General features: G+C 38.8%; 1 protein-coding gene across 2 annotated transcripts in view; it reads left to right on the top strand.

Moving 5' to 3' along the window:
* ARL15 (ADP ribosylation factor like GTPase 15) overlaps positions 1-17,528 on the top strand; it is a 523,367-nt gene that overhangs the window by 44,422 nt on the left and 461,417 nt on the right. The window contains exon 2 of one of the 2 annotated variants that reach the window (XM_036760625.1): positions 3,595-3,651. The exons of the other annotated variant lie outside the window; for it this stretch is intronic. Coding sequence (XP_036616520.1) covers positions 3,595-3,651 — 57 coding nt within the window. The remainder of the gene's footprint in view (positions 1-3,594; positions 3,652-17,528) is intronic. 2 annotated transcript variants of the gene reach the window in all.

The following is a 17,528-nucleotide window of genomic DNA, read 5'->3' as shown; positions in this document are numbered from 1 at the left end:
GATAGCACTACAATGAGTTTATTTCAAGTCTGTTTCAGTAACTTAAGTGTGATCACAATATATTTTCTTCATTCTGTCATGTTCAGTGATGAAAGAGAATCCCAGCAGTCAGGCAGCTGACAAGGACATAAATCATTCCCCCAGCCCTGTGCTTTTTACTTTCAATGCCCTTTCGCTGTGGGGTAGAGACAGAGAAATTTTAGGTAGCCTTGTGGGGAAATGGTTCCATTAGACCTTCAACTAGCCTGTCCTTGTTTGGAGGGGATGAAACCCCCTCCTGAAGGATTTCTCTCTTTTATTCCCTCCTGTGTTTTCTTATTCACCCTTTGCTTTCTCTTAGGCTTTCAAAAAGCAATTTTTTTTTTTAAAATCTGAAGAATTCTAAATCTGATATTTTTACAGCTTGTTTCTAAAAAAATATATTAAGTTTAACATGTTAGTGTGATTACTGTCTTGCTCGCCTGCATCCCCTTTGAACTTCTCTCTCTTCTCTGTGTGTATTTTTTATATTTCATTGGTGTTTTTTAAATCTTCCCCACCCACAGGAAAAAAAAAGCCATCCCTTGTAGCAAGTAAGCATAATCAAGCAAAAGAAATTCCTACATTGGTTATATCTGAAAATGTATGTTTTATTCTGCATGTCTAGTCCATCATTTCTCTGCCATGAGTTGGGAAAAGGATGATACATCATCAGACTTCTGTAGTTCTCACTTACCATCGCATTGATCGTAGTTTTGAACTCTTTCACAGTTGTTTTTCTTTACAATGTTGTAATCATTGTAAATAGCCTTCCTGGTTCTACTCTACTTCCCTCTATTATCAGCTCGAATAAGTTCTCCTAGGTTTCTCTGAATTATTTCCTTTTATCATTTTTTACAAAACAAAAATTTTTTGTTACATCCATACACCATTATTTGTTTAGCCGTGTCCCAATTGTCAGTTGCCTAATTTGCTACAGGATCCTATATGTTAACTTGACATTCTCTTCCCGACAAGGGAAGAGAATGAATTGACAATCCCCTTTGCTTTTTGTGAGAATGAAGGATTGCAAAGAGAGAGTTATATTTGAAACTGTACGTTGTTTCTCTTGGCAAAGAAATGTGTTTATCTCTTCTCTGGTTGACTAAGATTTGATACATTTTCAGATTAAGTTGTTATAGACTTTTCTGCTAATAATATTTGTTTTCAACTTTGTTGTTTCTGAAGGTTTTTCTTTTTCTTTTTTGCTTTCATGCTTGCCTTCAAACTTCCCTAGGGAAAACAGCAGTAAACTGTAAGTAAATCAAAAAATTCAAACACAGTGTATTCCCTACTCCCTCCTCTTATACAAATTATTTTCACCACAAAAGCAACTTAGGTCAAATTTAGCAGACTAGTAACTGGTTTTGGCTCTATCCTTTTATCATCCTTTGAGCAGGAAGAGATCTCAGCTAAGGTGAGGCTAATAGAGGGCAACAATCTGGAAAAAGCCCCCTGACTTCTTTCTCACACCCAGTGGTCATAGTGAAGCTGTGGAGAACGTGCAGATTAGACCGAGACAGCCATGCCTGTGCTTATCAAGGAAGAAAAGTCCCTTAATAAAGTGATAAAAATAATTTGTTGATCAAAGTGATCTATGGGTTGGAATTAGAAATAAGGCAAATAAATGGAAGTGTGTCGGATGCTGGTGGAGTAGTGAAATGTTAGTTTCTCTTTAAATCCAGTTCTTCCATTATTCCCAAATGAGAATCACAGTGCCATTTTTCTTAGTCACTTATAGGGTAGAGAAACCTTTTGGCATTGATCATTGAGTCTAATGCAGGAAATATATTGGTAGGAAAGTTGACTTGGCAGATGGGCCCTGAGGTAGAATGCTAGGAACTCAGAAGAAGGAATAGTGGTAAGAATGAACATATGGAACAATTAGGGTATTTTCAAGAAACAAAAGCAAAAACTATTTTGGTAGCCCCCAAATTGATGCTTTCTCTTTTGGGGGGAGGAAAGAAGTAGGAAACAAGACTTTTAGTAAATGAAGAGTATGTCCCCCTACCCCTCATTTAAAGGAGGCAGTCCTTTTAGCAGGCAGTACTATAAGGGTGAATGTTCCCTTATTGTGTACCACATCCCTTCCTTTTATGACACAGAGGATATATACAAACTTCTAAAATAGAGATATCCTACAATGGGTTGTTAATTTGACCCTCCTACCCTTTCAAATATTAGTTGAGTTTTGTTCATTTTAGTTCAGAAAAGCCTGTTATGCTAAAGGAAGTTCATTAATGATGCCATAAAAATGGAAGTTTTTCAAAAGCGAAATCCTCATCTGATTTAAATTATAAAATAAAATCAGTGAATACTTGGAAACCTTTGATAACCTAAAGTTTTGTCTTAAATAATTCAGATCAACAAACATCTTTGACTCTAGTTTTCATCGTGTGTGTGTGTGTGTGTGTGTGTGTGTGTGTGTGTGTGTGTGCGCCACTGTATATATATTTTTTAATGTCAATAAATCCCCTTCCCTTTCCCACTATTCTCACAGTATTATTGCTGACATTGTTTTGAAGGGTAAGATCCAATGCTCTCGAATAATCCTCTGATCTGATTGCTTGTGCTACAAACAAGGAAAGCTTCTTTGAAAGCATTTCATCCTTTGGTGGAAAATCCCAGGTGGGGATTCCATATCATTGCTACACTTGGCACAATAGATAAAGCCATAATTGATCCATGTTGTGCTCCTGGGGATTGTGGCATTAGAATTTGGTTTAGAGAAGCCTTTAGTTGACAGTCCAATGAAATAATTACTGGTGTGCTAGTAAGAAGAAGGGAAAGTCTCATCCTTTAACTAATTTCACATGAATATTTTGTGTTAAAGAAGAAATTATTACTCACGTCTGGTAGCAAGCATGGCGGTGGTTTCATGGGGGATGACTCAATCATCCAACGGTGCCTGGCACTTAGAGCTTGTTGACATGGAAATGGGAGTGAGCTCAGCTTACTTATCAGAACTCTTCTGCTGTCTCATAGCTATTTGGCCTCAGCTGTCTTTAGTTCTGAGAGAGTAATGGCTACTGGCCTCTTCCAGAAGTTTGGCCTACATTTACAAACTTGTTATTTCTTAAAAATTTTGTATTAGTAAAAGCATAATAGTGCACTTAAAGGCAAAGATGTATAAAGTGTATTTATGGAGTAGTGGCCAAATCCTGTTGTAGAGAAGGATTAAATGTTTAGAATTAATCCCTGCAAAAAAACCCCCTTAAAGTTCAAAGAGTCTTGTCTATGTTTTTTTTTTTTAATTAAAGCTGTTACAATAGCATTTTCAGGAAATTATATTTAAGAAATACATATTAAAGGATAATTACCCTTGTAAAAATGATTTTTAAAAATGATTCTCTAATTGGAAGGTAGTGACATTTATTGTTCCCTGAACTTTAATATTTTCTTAGGCTAGTCAGGATAGCCGAAAGGTAGGGAATATCCTTGATCACTTGATAGACTACTTATTTCTGGCATAGCAAGTTTCTCCAAAGTGGGAGGTGAAGGGAAGGGGAAGGGAAAGAAGTAAATTCCGTAGTATGTACACTTACTGGCAATCTCATTCTTATTTTAATCTTTTAGAGAATGTCTGAGTGTATCCAGATCTCATTTGCTGTTTGTAGAATTGGCATTTACACGGTAAGCAATGTATGTTTTTGCTATGCCAAATGTCATACAAAATAGGTGAATAGGTTGTTTTGGTTGTTTGTTTGGGGGAGGGATTAAATGAACCTTTACCCTTTGATTTACCACCTTCCACTCATATCCAAGCTGTGGTTCAGATATCTGAGGTTTAAACTAATTTTCCCTTTCTTCTTCTTATACCTTCTTTCCTTTTGAAAGGCCTGGGAAAGAGGTGCATGAGAATGTGACATAGCAGGTAAGAGGCCTGTGGATTTTGGAAGAGCTAGTTGTCTTTAAGGCATTTATTTATAAAAGGAACTTGCGTTCTTCAACTGTACTACTTGGAAGAGTATGTTCTTGAAACTGTTAAAAAATATAGTGCTAGAATTCTCCATGAAGTTAAAAAAACTGCCTAATCTTGGGGGGTGGTGAAGAAATTTCTCTTCCTTTCTTTTTCCCTCTTTGTAGACCCTCCTAGAGCTTGTGTTATTTGGGCATTGCCTTTGAGAACCCAGAACCCAGAGTGATGAACACACTTAATTCCAGTGAATATATTTTTAGAAGCTTAAAATTTTACAGGATCAGAGATATGAGAGTGTTTTTATAAACAATGAGGCCTCAAAACAAAAGGCAGCTGTGGTATTTGTTTCCAGCTTGATAAATGGGTGACTGGAAGAACCAAACATATTAAGTTAGTTTTGTAAGATAAGAGGGTGAGTCAATACAATGAAATTGTTACAGGCAGAAATCTGTTACATTGACCTACCATGGTCCTGTTCAATTGGGGGAAAAAAAATCTCCTTTAAAGGAAAAATTCCCTACCAGAAGGGCAGGAGGCACAAGAATAAATAAATAAATAAATAAATAAATGTCTATATGGTTGACTATAGTTGAAAGTTAAAATTATATATAGAAAAAAAAGGAGGTGGAAAAGACTGTGGTCCAGTATATTCTGTGGTAGAAACTAATTATATTTGGCTTCTTCCTCCCCCCACAACAGTTCAAAATAGTTTAGCCAACTTTTATTTCTGTGACATCATCAATACATCAAGTAGCACTTATTAAGTAGTCAGAAGAACCAGTTTACAAGCCTTGATTCTTGCCTCTTAGTTTGTATAAATTGGATGATATACATACAGGACAGGTATATAAAGACTAGACTGTCACAGACAACTGTGTTGCCATGGAGAAATATATAGTTGGATAACATATGAATGCTTACTAGCATGATAGTCATATAAAAATGGCAAAAATTTAATGAAAATGAAAAATCAACAAAATATACACAGTGCATTTTTATCCAGTCTCCTTCCTGAGGTTATATACAAAATTAACAAAATAATACTGGAAAGGTCTTCTCCTGTAAGTAATGTAAGCAACATTTCCTAGGTCTTCAGTTAAGTAAGACTAGGAGTATAATTTAGGCTCCAATTTTCAGGTAGAGAATTTAGGATGCAGCTAATATAACTGATTAATATTTTGTCAGTGATACAAATTAAAGTAGAACCCAATAGACCTAGTCAGTTGCTAAAGCTTAGAACTTAAATGGAAATACATTAAAAAAATAAGCCAGGTTTTGGAGCTGAGCATCTGTTTTGAGAAGATAACTTTCTACATTATTTAAAAATAATCTTTCAATTACAGGGAATGTTACACAGGAGATAATGCATATTCTCTAGAACCTAGTGTCTTGATGTAAGTACAAAGAAGTAATTTATTTTTTAAAAACAAAAATGGTTCTGTTAAGTGGGCCCACACTATTTTTGGTATTTTAAAAAACCTCATTGGTTGCCAGTCAGGAGGGAGAAGGGGAAGTAGGTTAGTGCCAAATTTTTCATTACAATTGTGGTTTGATGAGGTACTGGCTATGAACCTAGGCTGTTTTTTGGAAATTTTATAATCAACATTCTGGAATCAGGGTTTGACTAACCACGGGGCACAGGGGGATATCCCTAAAGGCCATTTTTATAGGAGAATGACTTGCCTTATCCCTATATCAGGACTGCAAACATTTTGATGAGGACAGTTTTTAAAGTTTTGTTACAGAACCTTCCAGTAAGCTTCAGACTGTCTCACTGAGGACAGTCAGCTTCTTTGCCAGAAACAGGAAGCAGGTTGGGATTATTTTTTACTGAAGGTATTGATTTTGAATCCCTTCTTCTTTTGCTCTTGTTTGAAATAATGAAGACTAGGTAGAAGAATTGGTTGGTATGTTTCACTCCTCTGGGAAACTTTCTGTGACAGTACCTGTTATGGAAGCCTAGGCACACAGATTAGGAAGAAATTGTATGGAAGAGAGAAAAGGACATTCAATGTTTTAGTTCTCGGAGCTAAGATTCATCCAGCATAGGACTGAGGTGTATACCAGGCAGGACTAGCTGTCTATCAGCTTAAAACTGTCCCTAACCTTATGAGAAAGCTGTCATAATATGATACATTAATTCTTGAAAGGGACTGTGGCATCCATAGAGCTCAGGATTTATAGTCGAGAGACCTGGGTTTGGTCAAGAGACCTCACTCTCTTAGGGTCTAGAGCTGGAAGTGACCTCCGAGGCCATCTAGTCAGCCCCTCTCATTTTGTAGATGGAAAATCTGAGACTCGGAGAAATAAGCTAACTTGTCACAGGTATCACAAGTGGTTGTCAGAGGGTCGTCTGCCTTGAGATCGAGTGTTGTTTGTTACCTGGGTGACTGGACAAATCTCAGAGTCCCAATATCTTCATTTGTAAAATGGTGATAGCAGTAGTTGTGCTGCTTTTATTGCAGGGCTGTTAAAAGTTGTTATACAAACCTTAAAGCTCTAGATAAGTGTAAGAGGTAATTCTTATTTTGCTACTACCACACTTTTTTTTTTTAAATACCAGACCAGATTTCATTGGTATAGGGAAATCCTCCTTCCCATGCTAGCCTAAGCAGAGAAAAACAGATTAAGACTCAGTGTCTTCCTTCAGAAAGTCAGTGTTGTGAATGGGGTGTCATGTGCCACATTGAAGTCAAGAGTAATGATAGTTTTCTGCCCACTTGCTCCATAGGTGCCAGTTTAGTTCTTGCTGCCATTCTCAAAATTCAGCTTAGTGATAGGTTTGTGCACCCATCCGTCGGCAGTGTTGTTTACTATCAAAAGACAAGACTTACGTATTATAACTATTCTGCTGTTATTAATACTGTTCACCTTTCAGCTCATCTGTGTTGGATGAAACAGGTGTGAAGGTTGAATCCAAAACCTCAGTTGTCTTTGTTACATTCTGCTGGACACAAGCAAACTAGGAAAGAGATCATGGAAAATTCATGTCCAGATATTGGAGGGAACACGAAGAGTACATGTCCTTCTGATGTTGAATAAGGAGGTCATCTTTCTTTATGAAGAAAGGCTTAGTTTTAATCTGTATAGTACCAAATAATCTGTCAGGCAAACCGGGACCCCTGAACATTGGCTCTGCAAATATTGTTTATGATTATAGATCGAAGAATGGTGATAATGCGTATACACTGTGGGAAAGACTCTTCATAGAAGCAGAGAATTTTAGAGATAGAAAGGACTTTGTTGATCATCTAGTTCGCCCTCCCTCCCTTGAGGGGAAACACTCTTCCTGTCTCTTTGTCAGCAATCACCTGTATCAGTAGTATGATCAGGGAACATGGGCTGCTGCAGTAATAAGCTGAGTAGAAAATCGAATTACCCACAAGCAAGATCGTTAAAAGAATAGAAGGATAAATTAAACAGAATTTCAGGGAACACAGCAGATTTGTGGATTGTTGAATGATAAGTGGTATCCAGGCCAAGATGGAGCAGAATCCAGAGCTAGTGGGGAGCAAAGATGGCATAAGGTGGGTGCAGAGTTGCTGTAGCTGTGGCCATGGTCACTAGACAAACAATAGACTAAGTCTGCATGTGGTCATAGGAGTGAGTCAGATTTATGTTATGTAACCAATGAGGAGTTAGCACGTTATCAGACCAGCTTCTTCTTCTTGTGTGCTTCAGACAGTAAGGGGCAAGGATGGAACTAGAATTATATTTACATATGCACAAATATGTGTCTATATATCCTTCATATTGGGAGAGGCAGTTTAGTATGGTACACAGCTGGCCTTGGAGTTAGGAAGACTTGGGTTGAAGTCTTGTCTCTGACACATAGTGACCTCTGATACATTCTGGCTTTGTGACCCCAGTCAAGTCACTTAACCCAGACAGTTTTCCATGGCTGTTCTGTTCTGGAACTGTTGCCAATTATGTTTGGCAGAGGAAGTTTACTAGTTTGAAATTTCTCATGCCAGTGAAATCTCACATCCAGTAAAAAGAAAAAAAACAAAACCCAACAACAAAAACCTCCTAACAACAAAGCCACCCGAAAAAAATCCCAAGAAAAAAACTACCCATTTAAAATTGGGGAATGCAGAAAATTAGAACGTATGAATATGAAGATGCTATTCATAACAGATATGGGGGGATTAATATATTTAAGATAATTTTGTAAACTCTAGAAGGGATTTTAGACACCATCCAGCAGTGCTTTGTTGTTTTCTTAGGAAGACAGTGTGGGGTAGTAGATAGAGAGCTGGTTTTGAAGTCAGGAAGATCTGAGTTTGTATCCTTAAGACACTTAGATGTGTGACTCTGGGCAAATCACATTAACCCTTATGAACCTCAGTTTTCTCATCTGCAAAACAGAAATAATTATAGCAATCTACCTCGTTGGGTTGTTGAGAGAATCACATGAGATAATATGTGTAAAATGGTTTGCCAATTTTAAGATGCTATATACTTGGTAGCTTTTATTAACAGAAAGAAGTAATATATTTTAAAATATTGATTATTTCGAGCTTCACAAATAATCCAGTTTAGGACAACAAAGGTGAAGAGATCTAGGACCTCTTCATAAATCTGAAATAGTAACTACAAAATATGAAGTGAGATTGAAGGGACTATGAGGGATTTCTTCTCTACCACCCTTTGAAATTGAAACTTGGACAGTGGCAAGATAAAATCTGATTTGGGTGTTTTGTTTTGGGGAATACAGATAGTATCTTTTTTTTCTTAACTTCAAGATAATCAAGATATGACATGGATGGCAACTTAAAGAAAATCTTTGCTTTCCAGTGCTGTGCTATTCACAAGGAAACCTTCTTGAAGCCCTACTACATCTTTTTTCCTTATTTGGCTCAGGGACAGTTTTCAATGATGGTAAGTAGAGGTCATGGTCACGTCCTGCCCTCTATAGATAAAATGTTCTTTGCTATCTTCCTCATTCTGCAGAAGCAGTTCTTGGCACATTTTTTTTGGGGGGGGTTCTTAAGTTAATTTGACCAGTATCTAGAGATATGCTAGAGCCAATTCTACCTTATTGTTAATTTTTCATTGTGAGTATTTACATCTGGAAAATAACCAAACGTTGCAAATCAGGGTTTGATTAATTTGCTTTGTTGATTGTCTGTATTTAAGAAAGTGATGGATAAAATGTTAATATACTCACACTTCATTCTCCACCCCCACAAAGCTGGTTGTTAAAAATTTACCAGCAGACTCTTGCCAATACCCTTTATAAGACAATCTCAGAAAATATGTTGAATAGGGTAGGAGATTAACAGGAATAATGAAAGAAGAAAATGTCTTTCTGCTCTCCAATGGGATATAGAGGAAGGATCACTGGACCAGAAGTCAAGAAACCTTGGTACTCAATCTCAGCAAAATTCTATTTGGCAACTGGAATTTTCCATCCAGAAATATGCATTTTTACGGGCCCTGGTTTCACATAGATACGTGACTTCTTCCTTTTGAAGGAATGATCAGTATTTTGTATCTCAATACCAATAATACTTTTTGTAGTTGAAGAAATTCTATGAAAATGAAAGTTATAATATAAAAGACTTCTGGATATAATTTTCCCATAGCTTTAGCTGTTTAATTTACTTCCTTTCCAAACTTCAGCAGACCCAATTGGTTTCAGTTTTGAAGAACTTCTGATGGACACTAGTGATGGCTTTGATTCTGGCTACTCAGGGCTTCATTTATTTAGACAAAGCTTTTTTTTAAAAATAAATGAAGAAATAGTGAATTTGAGCTGGGCTTTTGTACATCAGTGATAATGGATATAGTTATTTTAGACACAAGTAGAGTACTACAGGTGGACTCTAGGGATGTAACACCTGGGATAATTTGTGTAAAGAAGTTAGAACTAGACAAAGTCCAAAAAAGTAAAAATCAGCTAAAACGGCCCAGGAAATGAATAGTTTGTACATGAAGAGTGATTGAAAAGTTCAGGGCTCTTATCTTTTCTTGTACCTGTTGTTCCTTTTTTGTTTTTGTATCCTTAAGTGAATTTGTCTAGAAATTACTTCAGACAGTGTATGGCGTGTTCAGGGAGGACTAGCGCCTCTGGTGTGAGGCCTGCTGAGTCCTTCTCAGGGATGCCCATCCACCTTTGGTGTCCATCTTTACCCTACTCTCCCCTGTGGCTCCAAGAAGCTGCAGCATGTGCAACAACCACACCCGGTAAATTGCGTGGGTGAATCAGGGGGATGTCTATCCCAAGTATGTGAAAACATTCTCAAGTGGAATGAGCAGATGAGAACAATTTGTTCCAATGGCCACAAAGGTGTTTGAAGTGGGCGCTGTGGAGTGCTTAGAGCTTGGTCAGATATGGGAGATGCCAAGGTCGTCCACTGCATCTTGGGTTATTGAGGATTGTCTTGACTTGTGTCCTGCCACTGGACTTCGATGACTCGGGAAGAGAGAGTTAGCCTGATGACTTTGTGCAACCCCACCTCACTTAAATCCAGCTCACGTGCAAGTCAAGACATCACACATGATGTCATTGGTCCTCTTTGAAAACAGAAGGATGGGCAACAACAACTTCAGGCAGGGATTTCTTTGAGGGTTACAGTTTGAGACACTCCTGACCACACCAAAAAGCCTTAAAACATTTAAATAGCATATTATTTTAAGGTCACTTTAATCTGTTTTAAAGGACAGGCATCTGTACTTATCAGTTTAGGAATTTAGTCATTTGATTCTTGGGAAAAAAAAAAGATTAGAACTCTTTAAGAAGATGAAGGCTGAGAAGTAGTATAATTTAAAAGTAGGGATGTGATAACCCCAGACAATACTTAACAAATGTAGAATGCTAGGAAGGAGGTAGTTTCAGGAAAAGTAAAGGGAAATACTTCTTTTTCAGTGGCTAATAAACATATGGAACTCATTACTCTAAGAAGTTCTATAAGCTAAAGACATTAAGCAGGGCTCAAGAAAGATTAAGATCCTTGACAGGTAAAGTGGGAACTCTTGAACATATACTCTCCTACTGAAGGTGTCAGATACATTCAGTGACAGTAGTTGGGCTGAGATAGTATGACATTTCTTTTGTTGTTAAGGTGACCTTATAATATGGATGATAGTATGCTATTTGTGAATTCTCTTTTTTTTAAAATTTAAAATAATTGGGGTTAGTTTAGTTGCTCCCAAACTAGACAGATAGTCATTGCTTTCCTTAAATTGCCCAATTTATTTCTTACTTTGGAAATGATAGGCTGTAGTAACTTAGCCTTTTCTTCAAAATACAACCTTATGACCACATAGGCACTAATCTAATACTGTTGTTTGCCTGCACATGGGGCTACTTATTTCTTTTTTTTCATCTTGTTTGTATTTCTTTCTTTTCACCATCAACAGCATGGCTCTATCATAAAGTTGTCTTTTTAATCACTTTTTAGTTGCCTCTAATGTGTTGTTCTAAATGGAGACATTTCTAGTCCTCTTCTGACTCCTGGCCTCCTTTCTTTAATTTGTTATATTTTCTATAGAATGCTGAGGTTTTCCATAGGAATGCTGTGTTGTTCATACTCATAACTAAGTTAGTAAGCTTAAAACTCTGCAATTCCAAGATACTGCTCTTCATTCACAAGAATTTGTTAAGCACTTTCTCTGTGCTAATCATTGGGCTAAGGCAGAGGGAAGAGCTGGAAGGAAGCCTAGAGGTAACCTAGTCCAACCCTCCATTTTACAGATAAGGAGCTGAAGCTGGTCACATAGTGAGTATTGCAATTAGGATTTAAACTGAGGTTCTCTTACTGCAAAGCCATGATACTTTCCACTGTGCCTCTCCTTGTCATTATCCCTTTTCTTCTCTCTCTCTCTCTCTCTTTCTCTCTCTCTCTCTCTCTTTCTCTCTCCCTCTCTCCCTCTCTCCCTCTCTCCCTTTCTCTCCTCCCTCCACAATCCCAAACATAAGCGTATCAAAACATAATGAGACTACCCACACATATTTCTATTTTTAGTCTTTTGTGAATGTTTAAGTTTTTAGTGCCTTTCCTCCAACTAGTTATAATACCATTTATTAGTGGGTTCTTTCATGCCATGCCATAGGGAGATGGAACTTGGTCTCTCCAAAGGTTGAGGTTAGCATGCAATGATATTTTATAGTGTGAGGAAAAGGGTATTCTGTGAATCCATTTGCTAATCCTGTGGAAGAGATGTGCTTCTGAAAAAGTTGTCCATTTGATTCAACAAAAAAGAAACAATTTAGGAAGCATTTATTAAGCAAGGCAGTATGATATGCTGGGTACTGGAGTTACAGAGATATATGATCCAGATACCATCTAGGAGCTTCTGTCTCACGGGGGAATGGGGTGGAGATATAAGTGCATAGATAACTGATACAAAGGAGAGTAGGATCGATGAGAAAGATCCTTCTGGGGAGATGGCTGTGAAGGCAGGAGAGATCACTTTCGCCTGGGGGGAGGGGAGCTTAGGAGAGGCTCTATAGAACTGAACTGAATTTGGCTTTGAAAGAGAGGAGGAGGGATGGGTTTCAGGAGGTGAAGACAAGGGTGTGAGAGGTAAGGACAGTATGAGAAATGGTGAGAACAGACCCATGGAGTCCAGAGAGGGCAGACAAGTCCAGTTTGACTAGAAGATGGATTGTGCCTAACTGACAAAGCTGATAATCACATAGTGGTTGGAGATCTCAGTAGTGCTTTGCATGTATTATCTAATTTTCCCTTCACAAAAACCCCATGTAAAAAGGGCTTTAGGTGTTGGTACTCTCATTTTATAGGTGAGGAATGAACTTTGGAGAGCTTAAGAGACCTTTGATCATGTACCTATTGAATGTTTGAAGTGGGTTTTGAGCCTCTATTCTGATATGCTTCCTATCATTTTTTGTGGATGGTACCATCTTCCTGGTCACCTCCTTCACTACATCAAGTCAGTAACTAGTTCATCTTCATGAGACATCACCACTCTGATCACCTTAGCCCTCCACCATCTAGTCCCAGCCTCCACCTTTCCAGCTTTATCTGTAGGGTGGCTAGGTGGCACAGTGGCTAAAGCACAGGCCCTGGAGCCAGGAAGCCCTGAGTTTAAATCTGACCTCAGACACTTACTAGCTGTGTGACCCCGGGCATGTCACTTAACTTCTCTTTGCCTCAGTTTTCTTAACAGTAAAATGGGGATAATAATCGCGCCTACTCCCAGGGCTGTTGTGAGGATCAGATGAGATATTTGTAAAGCACTTAGCACGGTGTCTGGCATGTAATAAACACTATAAAATGTTAGTTCTTATTTTATTATATTATTATTATTATCTTATTTCAGGAAGATGGTACCATCCACAAAAATAATTGTCAACAAACATTTATAGAGTTAGAAGAGTGAGGTGGCTTTTGGGGAGAAAAATGAGGAACTTGGGCTTTTGAAGTCCTGCATTTGAGATGTTGGCTGGGCATGTTAGAGAAAGGGGGCTGGAGTTTTGGGAAGTTCTGTGTATCAGAACCATTTCCTTCATTAACACTGGCTTTGTGAGCTCATTCCATTGTTATGACAGTCACTTGATGGGGATGAGTCCTAAATCTGCATCTTTAACTTGACCTTTTATTTACAATCATAACATTTCAGAGCAAGGAAGGACCTGAGAGATCTTCTAGCTTGTGCTTCAGTCCCACGTTTCCAGTTGTCTGTGGGATATCGTCACTTCAGTGTCTTGTCATTAATTCAAACACAAGCATGTTCGGAGCTGAACGAATCATTTTCCCTCCCCCTCCCCAAACTAACTCTTTACTGATTCCTGTTTCTTTCAGAAGCACTACCATTCCCCTAGTCTCCTATTCTAGAAACCATGATGTAATGTAATCTTTTTTTTTTAAGAGAGTGAGCCAGAGATGTTTAATGATGATGTGCAACCGTAAGGAGTTTCGGCAAATTTCTATCCAAATACAAACATAGGATTAGTGATTTGGAGCTTAAAGAGACCTTAGAGGCCACCTGAGTCCATCTTCCTCATTTTATTTTGTTAAAGAATTTTTTCATTTTAATTTTTATTCTGAACTTAAATATCTCCAAAAAAATAAAAAAAGAAAACCATTGCTATATTCACAGCAGGACACAAAAGGAGGATATATACATACATGTGTATGTATATACACACACACACTCATGTATATATATGAAATTACACACCTTTCAAAGCTGAGCTACTACTCTGTGCTTCCTTCTGAACTTCAGTTTTCTTTAGTGTATTTATAAAAATGTTTTGTTTACCACTGTTGTTAACCACCCTCTCCTCCAATCCCCTCCCCAGTTAAAAACTGAAAGGGGAAAAAAAATCCTTTGTAACAAATAAGCATAGGCAAGCAAAACTTGGCCACAGAGTAGCCATGTTCAAAAGTACTCATCTCTTCTTGCACTTTGAGTCCCATTATGTCTTTGTTAGGAGGTGGATAACGTGCTTCATCATAGGTCCCCTGAGGCAAGGGTGCTCATATGTATTGATCAGAGTCCTTAGGTCTTTCCAAGTTATTTTTCTTTACAATGTGGTTATCCTCATGTAAAAATTGTTCTCTTGAATCTTCCTCCTTCTTTCCACACCAGTTCATATTCTCTAGGACTCTTTGAAATCATCTCATCATTTCTTCAAATGCAATTGGGTTCCAATAAACTAATAGGAATAAATCATAGTTTATTCAGACGTTCCCTAGTTGCCTGAGGGGCCATTGAAGACACCCTCTTAGTTTCTAGTTATTTACTTTTTAAGAAATCCTTTCTTCGTCCTCTCTTCAGGATCAGAAAGTTTATTGTGCCTGCATCTGTTCCTTCTAGGGTGTTATCATCCTTAAACAACCTCCTCCCCTTGTCTTCACTTATTTCCCTGTTGAGATTGATGTACTTTTACGCCAAACCATTTGTGTTTTTGTTTAGCTCTCCTTTGCAAGCCTTAAAGCACTATGTAAATGCTAGTTATTATTTTTTTTCCCTTTCTATTATTTTTTCACAGAAGAATTTTTCCCCTTGTTTCTCATTTGTGCAAAGCTAACTTTGGCTCCCATGCCCTTGCTATTGTCCTGCCCTTCCGGTATTAATTGGGTTCATCTTGCTGCCACTGCCACCTGTATTGCCATGATTTCCTTCCACATGGAAACATTGAGTTAGGTACCGAGCTCATCTGCATCTCTCTGTGGGTTTTATAGTCCCTAAAGATACTTTATCCCAGCAGGCCTTCTTATCTTTTTTAATCACATGCTTATGTTTTCTTTTATCTGAGCTGTGGGAGAAAAACATGTAGGAAAATTTTTTTCATTCTGCCTTGTTTTATGGAAACACTGTAACTTATGTTGCGAACAGTGTTGGGAGGATAGCTAGGACATAGGAGCGCACCGTTCATTTTTGTTTTTGTGTTTGAGGTAGGCTGAACACATAAAGCTAATTAGGGTAGGGGCATATTGGAGTGCAGGATGGTTTAAGTTTTGTTATCTTTGAAAACTCACCTTGAACCCTTATCCTGTGGTTAACAGTATCAGCAAAAAAACTTCACTGATCACATTTAGTTTGGGCCAGCCAATGTCCAAGTGCCCTGCCAAGAAGGGATCTATCTTCCCAGAATTACACAGGATTGGTAGGGATCTCTTTCGGACCCTCTCATCCAAAGTGTAGGCCAACCTGGCTCAAGAGGCTGAGAGCCTGGTGGGCAAACCAGAGCCACCCCATCACTGACCTCAGACCCCATGGAATCAGCCCTTCTCCTAACCTGCACCTCTCAGACAAGTAGGCTCTTCTTTCTGCCTGTTCCGTATGTATCTTTTCCCACTTTTAGGATGGGAGCTCCTTTAGGATAAGGACTCTTGGTTTTCTGTTTGTATCCCCACTGCTTATCACAGAGTTTGCACAAGGTTTGCAGGATTTACAAAGTGCTTTACAGACATTTTGTATATCCTTGCAACAACCTTGGGAAGTAGGTGCCATTATTATTATCGCCCCAATTTTACAAACGAAGAAACTGAGGCAGGTGGTAAGGCGAGTGACTTGCCAGGGTCACTTGCTTGACCTGGTAGGTTTCTCTGGTAAGTTTCTGGGGTCAAATTTGAACTCAGAGCTTCCTGACTCCAAGTCTAAAACTATGTCCGCTCTGCCACCTAGCTGCCTATGGATGTAAAGAAACTGAAGTACAGTATGGGGCAGAGCCAAGATGGCGGATGGAAAGCAGGGACTAGTATGAGCTCCCTGCCAAGTCCCTCCAAAAACCTATAAAAAATGCCTCTGAACCAATTCTAGAACTGCAGAACCCACAAAATAGCGAAGGGAAGCAGGGCTCTAGCCTAGGACAGCCTGGATGGTCTCTGGGTAAGGTCTATCCTGCACAGAGCTGGGAGCAGAGTGGAGCAGAGCCCAGTGTGGGCAGCGTGGACCAACCAGACCAGGAGCTGGGTGGAGCGGGCCCTAGCCCCCTGAATCAGTGAGCTGTGGCAGTTACCAGACTTCCCAACCCACAAACACCAAAAACAACAGAGAAGGTTAGTGGGAAAAGCTCCTGGGGATAGGGTGATAGAGTTCACGGTTCAGCCACTGCCCCAGGGGGCAGCCGAGGTGGGACAGCTACAGAACTACAGCTGCATTTGCTTCTGGCCCCAGGCCCACCTAGTGGGAGGAATTAAGTGGTGGATCAGAGCAGGAGTGCAGAGCCTGCTGAAGATCTGAGTCCAGTCCAGGTTGGGGGTTCTTGGGGAAGGAGGAGTGCTGGTGTGGCAGAGCTGGCTGTAATAGCTCTGAAATCAACAGCGCATCCCCTCAAGCTTGGAACAAAGTACTCTTTACTCTACAAGCAGTCATACCCCGCTGAAAACTCAAGGGTCAAGTAAGTTGGCTGAGAACATGGCCAGGCAGCGAAAATGCACCCAGATTCAGTCTCAGACTTTGGAATCTTTCTTTGGTGACAAAGAAGACCAAAACATACAGCCAGAAGTCAACAAAGTCAAAGAGCCTACAACAAAAGCCTGCAAGAAAAACATGAACTGGTCTCAGGCCATGGAAGAGCTCAAAGAGGATTTGGAAAAGCAAGTTAGAGAAGTAGAGGAAAAATTGGGAAGAGAAGTGAGAAGGATGCGAGAAAACCATGAAAAACAAGTCAACGACTTGCTAAAGGAGACCCAAAAAACTACTGAAAAATACACTGAAGAAAACAACATCTTAAAAAATAGACTAACTCAAATGGCAAAAGAGCTCCAAAAAGCCAATGAGGAGAAGAATGCTTTGAAAGAAAGAATTAGCCAAATGGAAAAGGAGGTCCAAAAGACCACTGGAGAAAATACTACCTTAAAAATTAGATTGGAGCAAGTGGAAGCTACTGACTTGATGAGAAATCAAGATATTATAAAACAGAACCAAAGGAATGAAAAAGTGGAAGACAATGTGAAATATCTCATTGGAAAAACCACTGACCTGGAAAATAGATCCAGGAGAGATAATTTAAAAATTATTAGACTACTTGAAAGCCATGATCAAAAAAAGAGCCTAGAGATCATCTTTCAAGAAATTATCAAGGAGAACTGCCCTGATATTCTAGAGCCACACAGCAAAATAGAAATTGAAAGAATCCACCATTTACCTCCTCAAATAGATCCCCAAAAGA

The sequence above is a fragment of the Trichosurus vulpecula genome, chromosome 1 (assembly GCF_011100635.1).
Source record: "Trichosurus vulpecula isolate mTriVul1 chromosome 1, mTriVul1.pri, whole genome shotgun sequence".
Classification (NCBI taxonomy): Eukaryota; Metazoa; Chordata; class Mammalia; order Diprotodontia; family Phalangeridae; genus Trichosurus; species Trichosurus vulpecula.
The sequence above is the reverse complement of the archived record's forward strand: the minus strand, read 5'-3'. Positions and strand labels throughout refer to the sequence as shown.